This window comes from Squalius cephalus (genome assembly GCF_949319135.1).
Source record: "Squalius cephalus genome assembly, chromosome: 14".
Lineage (NCBI taxonomy): Eukaryota > Metazoa > Chordata > Actinopteri > Cypriniformes > Leuciscidae > Squalius > Squalius cephalus.
Window position 1 is genome coordinate 36,431,570 of NC_137135.1, and position 10,000 is coordinate 36,441,569.

Below are 10,000 nucleotides of genomic sequence, written 5' to 3' on the forward strand. Positions count from 1 at the left end.
GTCACATGATCCTTCAGAAATCACTCTAATATGATGATTTGATGATCAACAAACATTTATGATTAATTATCAGTGTTGAAAACAGTTGTGTACAAGTTTTTTCAGTACAGAACGACTCTTATCCTGAACATTGTATAAGCATTCGCTTCATGTGTCTCTGAACGGAAGAAAGGCTTTCAGGAGCATATCGTCTCTTCCTTTTGATTTTCCCGGGAAAATGTCCCGAGTCCTTCCATAGATAACCTAAGAAGTCGAGGAAGGTCTAGTTTTTTTTTACATTTCGTTAATAACTGTTCGCACATTGGCTATAAAAAAGTGATTAATACATGAAAATTCTTACGTATAGGCCTTTTAATCATAGAAAATGGCTTTTTAAATATCAAAAAATCAATAAATAGGCAGTTATATACAGTGTAAATGAAAAAAAGAAATGATGCTGTTAAGGGGTTTATTAACACAAAATGTCATTCTCTCACCTTTATGTCCCTCTAACGAGCATAAATCAGTGCCATGACGCTGTGTGAGGAACAGGCCGTGTTCAAACCCTGATTCGCTGATAACTTCCTCTGCGTTTTGAACAGTGAACGCTCCCGTACTGACACTACAGGGAAGATTAGTGTTATTAGAGTCTTACTTTATACTCACTCATTGCTCTGAGAGGAGAGGTTGTGTGTGTGTGTGTGTGTGTGTGTGTGTGTGTGTGTGTGTGTGTGTGTGTGTGTTTTAGGCAGGTTTGATTGTGGCACAGTGGTTTTTGAGGGCAGTGGCTTTAACATGTTTCATTACACTATAACAAACAACTGCTTTACACACACACACACACAACACACACACACACACAACACACACACACACACACACACACACACACACACACACACACACACACACACACACACACTCAAACACAGGCACACACACACATACATACACACACACACACACACACACACACACACACACACACACAACACACACACACACACTCAAACACAGGCACACACACACACACACATACATACACGCACACAACACACACACATACATACACACACACACACTCACATTCACATGCATGCACACACACACACACACACACACACACACACACACACGCACGCACACACACACACACACACACACACACACGCACACACGCGCGCACACACACACGCACACACGCGCGCACACACACACACACACACACGCACGCACACACACACACACACACACACACACACACACACACACGCACACACACACACGCACACACACACACACACACACACACACACACACACACACACACACACACACACACTCAAACGCACACTCACACACTCAAACACTGGCACACACACACACACTTAATCTGTGAAACAACACTGACATTGATGACGAAGGTGTTGCACAACAGTGAATGAACACTGACTGTGTTCCAGCTCTGCTTCAACACACACACACACACACACACACACACACACACACACCCAGCTCTGCTTCTTCAACACTCTCACACACACACACACACACACACACACACACACACACACACACACACACAGTTTCATCTGATGCATCAAACCCTCTCACTGATCCACAACCTTCATATAGAAACACTGATCAAGTCCACACTTATTCCCGTTGAATTTTCCACATCAGATTACGCTGAACATGTCGACATCACAAAGGTCACAAAGGTCACATTCCTGTCAGGAGAGGTTTTCCAGACCTCGGGCTGTGTTTCACTACTCAGGAAAACAGAGAATATTCCCGTCATAAACTGCAGTTTCACAAGATGATAAATGATGAAAGCGAATATATTTCCCTGAAGCTGAAACAAGCTTCCATAGCGGGAACACAGCCGAGGTCTGAGCTCACACGGATCCGGACGGAACGTTTTAGGATCCAGTCAAGCTGGAGAACATGATCAACAGGATTCCTTCAAGAAGCTCTTTTCTTTACACGACACACTGACGTACATTACAGAACGACTCTTATCATGAACATTGTATAAGCATTCGCTTCATGTGTCACTGAACGGAAGAGCGGGAAAACGTCACATCTTTTTGATTTTCCCAAATCCTCCACATAAACATCAGTCCTACAGGCGTTCATAGATGACCTAGGAAGTCGGGGAAAGTCTCGTTTTTAAAGTTTTGTTCCAAGCTGCGCGAAAACCATAGACTGTAAATAAATATGGGCATAGTGTGTGTGACGTCAACCTCTTGGCAGTGCCACTCCCGGATAAACGAAAATGTGCAGCGAGGTGGATTAGCTGAAGTGACGTGACGCTAACAGACAGACGGCAAGTAGTGACATCAATGGCAATCCACCTGTCACTCAAGTGGCCACGCCCTTAATTATGCACAACTTTAAGGCTTAATGTAAAAATATTCACCCCCCTCACAGTCGTCATGAAGGGCAAAATTAGCTATATAGACCAAAACCACTTTTTGTACCAGGCTGTAAACATGTTTTTTTCTGCTGTAAAGTTGGGCATTTTAACATGGGGGTCTATGGGATTGACTCTCTTCTACAGCCGGCCTCTAGTGGCCAGTGGATGAACTGCAGTTTAACTCACTTTAAGTTTGCAGTTTAAATTTAAGTCAAAAAGCGATTAATGCATGAAAATCCTTACATATAACCCCTTTAAAGTCCCCCTGTGGTGTAAATCCAGCTTTTAATGTTGTTTATGTGTCTATGTGGTGTTTTTAATATGCTTAAACCATGTGTAAGTTCATAAGTCGACAGCATTGCTGAGTATTTCCTCCTTAAAACTGCAGCGAACCAAAGACAGTCTCAAAAACACGCTTTGAAATCGCTGGTGTTTCTGACGTCACAAACTACCTTGTAACCAATCAGATCAACGTGTGATCGTCAACCAGTGGATCTCTGAGCTGAGTGAGTGAGTGGAGGCGGGGATCATTTGCATATTCATAGAACCGCGCGTTCTAAATGAGGCAAAGGTGTCGAGTTACATTTAAGATGAACGAAAAAACGTTTAAATATGTCATTTTGGTGATCAAAGATTAGTTTAATGGATACAATTATTAACTACAGGGGGACCAATTGTTATGCTGATAATATATTTTTGCAGTGAAAAACTTTTTAATCCTAAAAAAGATGTCTTAATGTTGTCTCCGTCTCTCTCTCTCTCTCTCAGAGAAGAACAACAGATGAATGTTATTTCCTGGAGCGCCTGGAGTCGAACAACTACAACACGTACAGATCCCGTAAATACCCGGACTGGTACGTGGCTTTGAAGAGGACGGGCCAGTATAAGTCCGGCTCGAAGACCAGTCCGGGCCAGAAGGCTATTCTGTTCCTGCCCATGTCAGCCAAGTGCTGATCAACCCCAAACCAGACTGACACGCTTCTGACCAACCCGACACCGAGGATGACGAGCGGATCCGGAAGGTTAAAGGTCAACTGGATCGCCAGAAGCCGCTTCAAAGTGCAGATCTTTCACCGTCAAAACCCGTGTCTGGAAAACGCGCTTGTACTGGAGAGCATTAGTTCGTGGAGAGACAGTCAAACCAAAAATTATTCAGATACAAGATATATATTTTTTTACTAGTGTGATCAGGACACTATAGTTCATTAATGTGAGTAAGGAGAGCAAAATAAAGTAAACTGGGACATATTATACCCAAATATTCCTCATTCAGTGACTACCAGTGACATTTGGGACCAAAAATGATTCCTACACTTTGAGCTGATCATGTTTTGCTGAAGTGTGTTTTCTTTAATTGCTAATGCTCTTTTTACACACAGACTGAACACAATGAAGCATTGCTTGGTGATTGGTTGAGCTAAACTGGTATTATCTAATTGTGTAGTTAAATTGAACAGCTGACAGATATTCAACATAACTCATGTGTGAGACAGTCTAACAGAAGGACGGACAAAACCAGTCAAATATCAACTGAGTTCTGCTCATATTTTATCACCATTCTCTAAACTATAGCGAATAAACTGTGATAATGTTGAAGGCGTCTGAATAAATGTTGGTTTGACTGTATCAGTAATATCCTCAGAAGAGACTCTTTCGTCAGTTACGCTAATGTGGCTCCAGATCCCCCCCGATACGATCTCAGATCCAACTTTCCACACACATCATTGTTCCACTTCGTTCCCTCGGTGGGTTTGGTTGGAAGAGTTCACAGATCTGCATTTCCAGCTGGATCGTGTGTCTGCATCTTCTTGCAGGAATGTCAGTACGGCCACAAAATGTGAGTTTATCTAATGCTGCTCCGTAGAGGTTTTCTCTTTATGCAAAATATATTTCTATACTGTATTTTAAAGGGAAAAAAAGGGTTTTGCAAAGACAAAGTTTTGCTCTGATGAAGGGAAGTACACAGTGAATGTTTTTCATACAACTTTATTATTTTTTTCATATATCATCTTGTCCGAGAAAATAAGCTTCTCTTGAGTTTAGTTACACAACAGTCTTGATTGTCGCTGCGAGTAACGAGTAACAGTAACGCTGATTATTCTTTGAGGTAACTTAAATGAAGGTTAAAAGTACACTCTTCAAAACTATGTTTTCATAAAGCCAGGTTCACACTGTACGATTTTGGCCCCGATTTGACCTTCTGAGAATTTAAATTTTAATACAATTTGACCTCAGACGAAATTTCCTAAGACAACCGTTGAATCAAAAACCAGAAGGAGCGCCGAACCTGATAAAGCGATTAGTGAGACGACAACAAACCGTTTTTTTAAACATGTAATTTACTAGAGGTTCTTACAAAATGTTAATTGCTGCAGTCTATTTAAACTTTTTAATGAATTTGAATCGGGTTGAGTGAATGATTCAACGACTCACTCATAAAGACTTGTTTCATTACTGGATGAATCAGCGTTTTTGAATGAATCTCTTGAATGAATGATTCAGTGACATATCCAAGCTATAAACTTTATCCAGTACTTCTGTGTTTATTTGAATTATTGCAAGACAGAAATAATGATACTCTGTGGTTGAGAAGGCTGTCACATGACAACGGCTCTCTCTGGATCGGAACTTTGATTTTGGCGAATCGTTGTCATTTAGGAATGGTGTTTAACGACTGATCATGCAGCTCTACTATAGTGTGACTGTTATAAATCGTACAGCGTGAACCCGGCTTACAGTGTGTTTTGAAGATCAAGTCTTTATAAGATTCACTCTCTTGTGCAAAAACATCACTCTTAGAAACTCAGAACTATACAGAAACTTAAAGGGCTCCGTCAGGCACTTCACGTGTAGAACCTTTTCCATCACGCGATCATTTTATTTAGTTTTAATTCATTTCTAATTTAAATAAAACGGTATGACTTAAACATACTTTATTACTAGAACATTATTGAAAAGTATCATGCAATCAATTAAAGTCCCCCTGTAGTCAATCATTTTATCACTTAAAGGGTTAGTTCACCCAAAAATGAAAGTTCTGTCAGTAATCACCCTCATGTTGTTCAACCCCGTAAGACCTTCGTTCATCTTCGGAACACAAATTAAGATATTTTTGATTAAATCTGAGAGCTGGATCACTCCTCCATAGGCTTCTAAGGGACTGAAACTTGCTGGCCCAGAAAAGTTATTAAAGAGATCGTTAATATAGTCCAAGTGACTCCAGTGGCTCAATCTTACGTTTATCAAGCGACGAGAATACTTTTTGTGCGCAAAAAAACAACAAAAATAACGACTTTATTCCACTATTCATTTCCTTCTCTCTGGGCCTCGAGTGAGTTTACGTAGTGTTTTTGCGCAGCGCATCACACACATGACCAGCGTCGGCCAATAGTGAGCCTACGTGGTGACGTGCAACACAGATGCGCTGCGCAAAAACACTACGTAAACTCACTAAAGGCCCAGAGAGAAGGAAATGAATAGTGGAATAAAGTCGTTATTTTAGTTTTTTTTAGCGCACAAAAAGTATTCTCGTCACTTGATAAACATAAGACTGAGCCACTGTAGTCACTTGGACTATATTAACAATCTCTTTAATAACTTTTCTGGGCCAGCAAGTTTCAGTCCCTTAGAAGCCTATGGAGGAGTGAGACAGCTCTCAGATTTAATCAAAAATATCTTAATTTGTGTTCCGAAGATGAACGAATGTCTTACGCGGTTGGAACAACATGAGGGAGAGTAATTACTGACAGAATTTTCATTTTTGGGTGAACTAACCCTTTAAAACTCATCTTTGATCACCAAAATGACATTTAAACGTTTTTTCGTTTAGCTTGAATGTAACTCGACACTCTTGCCTCATTTAGTATGCGTGGTTCTATGAATATGCAAATGAGCCCCGCCTCCACTCACTCACTCAGCTCAGAGATCCACTGGTTGACGATCACACGTTGATCTGATTGGTTACAAGGTAGTTTGTGACGTCAGAAACACCAGCGATTTCAAAGCGTGTTTTTGAGACTGTCTTTGGTTCACTGCAGTTTTAAGGAGGAAATACTCAGCAATGCTGTCGACTTATGAATTTACACATGGTTTAAGCAGATTAAAAACACCACATAGGCATATAAACAACATTAAAAGCTGGACTTTCACCACAGGGGGACTTTAAGTGTTAACATTGTTCTATATAGCACCTGTTTTCTAAGACTGTAAAGGCGTTTTCGGGTCTAATTGGGATCTTTATTGTGAAGAGTGTGTGTCTCTGGCAGACGCCTGTGATAAAGCTGATAAAACAAGCCGGAATAAACAGCCGGCAGCGTCTCCATCGCGAGGTCAATGTTGTGGAAACCCTTTCCCAGTCCGTACAGCAGAAGTTTAGCGACGCGACTGGTGATCGGCGTGGTCTCGCTGGTCTCGGCGAGTTCGGTCAGATCCAGCCATTCGCAGCGCAAACACTCCTGCGTGCAGAAGTCGATGTCGTACGAAAGCGGACTGAGTCTGCAGATCAGGTACATGTCGGACATCCCGAACGCTCCCGGGTGATTGTGCTGCTGGCGAATGCTTAGGAGAGATCGGAATTCAGATCGGATCCCGGTTTCTTCGAAAACCTCTCGAACGGCCGTCTCACCTGGAACAAAGCGTCCCGTCAGAACCGAGAGAATACACTGCAATAAATGTGTGTTTCTGTCTCGTTTTCAAGCACAAACATCGAAACATTCTTCAATCAAGATGCATTTACTGGAGACGCAAAACGACTGAAGATATTAAGTCTTGTTTTATTAATAATGTATCAAAATTAAGTGAGTTTTTGCTTTAAATATCTGCCAATGGAGTCAGAAAAATCATTTTCTTTTGGTTTAAATACATTTTTCTTTCTGTTTTAAGCACAAACTTTCTGTTTTCATAAAACAAGACTTAATATCTTCAGTCATTGTGCTTCACCAGTAAATGCATCTTGATTTAAGAATGTTTCGATATGGAAAACAAGACAAAAATGCTAAGTAAGATTTTTTTTTTGTAGTGTAAAGATTGTAGGAAAGCAATTTTCACTCAAAAATATTAAAAAAATTAAAATAATCACAAAGAATCTGCAAGCAACACATCTAATTTTGAAGTATAAATAGTATTTTCTAGTAAAATATACTCCAATAATATTGTTTATTCACAATGTTTTTACAGTGTAGATGCACAAGTAATATGAGTAGCATCTGAGCTACCGATAAATACTGTTTTAGAAACTTTCTTGGAATAAATTCACATTTAAATATTACAGTTATTAACACTGTAATAACTTCATTTACTGTATCTTATATCATGAGATTTAGAGAAACATACAGTAGGATGAAAAAGTTCTGAATGAAATTGTGTGTCTTGTTCAGCATGTGAACACAATGTAACTTTGTTTATACAAAACATTTATTTTTCAGAGATAGCATTGTGATTTATGTAAAAATGTAATCGATATACGAATCATTTGTGTAGTAAAGAAGGGTATTTTTGTAACTGAATGTCTTGAGGGTCTCAAATCTTAGAAGATGATCTTATTAATGCACTTTTGATGTGTGTGATTGTGATTGGAATTGCTGAAATTATGATTTTGTTTCAATTGGATCTGAATCTTACCGATGTCTTCTCCAAGATCTGATAAACCACCCGGAAACTTCCAAGCATTCACAGTCTGGAAAGGACAGAAAAGTTATGTTTAACACGTGCATGTTGTTTTATTTAGAAGTATATTTTTATGGAAATTAGTCATTTATATTTCTCACTGTAAAAAGATGTTCTTCCTGTGTATTTGTCTTGTTTTCCAGTACAAATATCTAAACATCCTTAAATGCATTGGAACGTAAGCTTATAAAACAATCACAACTTTATATTTTTCAACTAAAACCATATTGCATCTAATCAATCATTTCTCATTAATGAGTGAATGCACAAACGTTTTGAATATTACCATGTTTTTTTTTTTTTTTTTTACCGTGCTATTACTATATTTACCCCCCTTTTTATTAATATAAAAAAATAGAAATTCTTTGAAATTTAAAACTTTTTTAAGAACTACAGCATGCAAGAATATATATATTTTATCTACATTTATGATAAATCTTATTTGAATGTATCATTAGCTGAAATTTATAAGAACATGTAATATGAGAATTTCCAGTATGAACTCCATTGACTTTTGACTCATTTGAAACTTGAAAAAAAGAGTCTAAATGTACAAAACATACATATTAATTAAAAAATTAAAAAAACCTGCATAATTTCAAAGCGAACCTGAACACAAAAGGTGTAACAATTTAGTTTAAATGTTATATCTCTTACATTTTTGGTTTAAAAATTCTGAAAAAAATAATAAATTATGTGTATTTTGCCTTTCTTAAGTCTTATAAGTCTTAACACACTTACAAAATTCCATCTTCTTACTTAAAACTATGGATTTTTAAATAAAAATTATGTACAGTACCTTTTCCGGGACGGACCCGAATGCAAAGTAACAAAATTACAAAAGATATTAAGTTTTGTGTTTTGAAATATGTGCAAAAATGAAGCGAGTTTGAGCTTAAAACAAGAAAAAATACCAGCAAATGGAAAATAATCTAGTTTTCTCTTTTGAATTATTAGATTATTTTTCTAACTCCATTGGCAGATATATGTTCTTGTTTTAAGATCAAACTCACTTCATTTTTGATATTTTATTCAGAAAATAAGACTTATACTTAAGATATTTGTACTGGGAAAAAAAATACAAAAATGCTGAGGAAGAAAATATTGCTATTTTTTATCATTTTCATTCCTCATTCACAGATTATCTAAATATTATTTATACCTATCAATACAATATCAAATATTTTCATAATAAAAATGTGTCTTATAAGTTTTAGATTTGAGATTGTGGACTACTGAGGTCCATTACACAGAGTTTTAAAGTAATCTAGAAAATGCTGCTAGTTCTAAATCAAACGTTCTTACTTGAGTAGTTTTGAGTGCATTAGTACAGAAGATGAACAGCAGAACGCAGACGAGGTGTGTGTGATGTAACGCAACCGCTGTTAAAGGTTTGTGACATGAGAATATTTCTGTACTTTCAATAAAATTCATATTTTTGTGGGCAATTACATTTGAAACATTTGTGGAATTACTTTTAGCTACATTGTGAATGCAAGATAAGTTGAGCATGCTGAATAATGAAAACATGTTATGCATTTAAATAATTTAACGTTTCCTAAAAAGTTTATAATAGAAGAACATAGATTAGAAAAGAACTAAAAATAAAAAAGGAAGTGTTGAAGGGATTGATAATCATTATATAAAAGATGCAAAAAGTGTATAAAGACAAAACAGTGTTGGGTGTAATGCACTACTTAGTAATTAATTACTGTCATTTAATTACTTTCCCTTGAAAAAGTAATGGATCAGTCTTGGATGTAATTTCATTAAATACTGTATAGAACAATAGTGGATTTAACATCAAAATTTGATGTATAATGTTAAAATGTATGTTTTAATGTATACATTCTCCCTTTAAATTATTTGGTCAGTCCAAGAAAAAATTCTGCAATTTTCTATTATTTAAATGAAAAGATTTCGTGTCTGTGCTTGTGT

At 37.4% G+C, this 10,000-nt stretch overlaps 2 protein-coding genes across 2 annotated transcripts in view; one reads left to right on the forward strand and one right to left on the reverse strand.

Annotated features, from left to right (window-relative positions):
- Window positions 1-7,954, forward strand: part of fgf2 (fibroblast growth factor 2) — an 11,756-nt gene extending 3,802 nt beyond the window's left edge. Inside the window, exon 3 of the mRNA XM_079892165.1 lies at window positions 3,167-7,954. Within this exon, the coding sequence (XP_079748291.1) occupies window positions 3,167-3,352 (186 nt within the window). The 3' untranslated portion in view covers window positions 3,353-7,954. The remainder of the gene's footprint in view (window positions 1-3,166) is intronic.
- Window positions 6,622-10,000, reverse strand: part of nudt6 (nudix (nucleoside diphosphate linked moiety X)-type motif 6) — a gene marked incomplete at its 3' end in the record, with an annotated part of 12,920 nt that continues 9,541 nt past the window's right edge. Inside the window, exons 4-5 of the mRNA XM_079892149.1 lie at window positions 8,018-8,072; window positions 6,622-7,022 (exon numbers count right to left, since the gene is read on the reverse strand). Of these exons, the coding sequence (XP_079748275.1) occupies window positions 6,622-7,022; window positions 8,018-8,072 (456 nt within the window). The remainder of the gene's footprint in view (window positions 7,023-8,017; window positions 8,073-10,000) is intronic.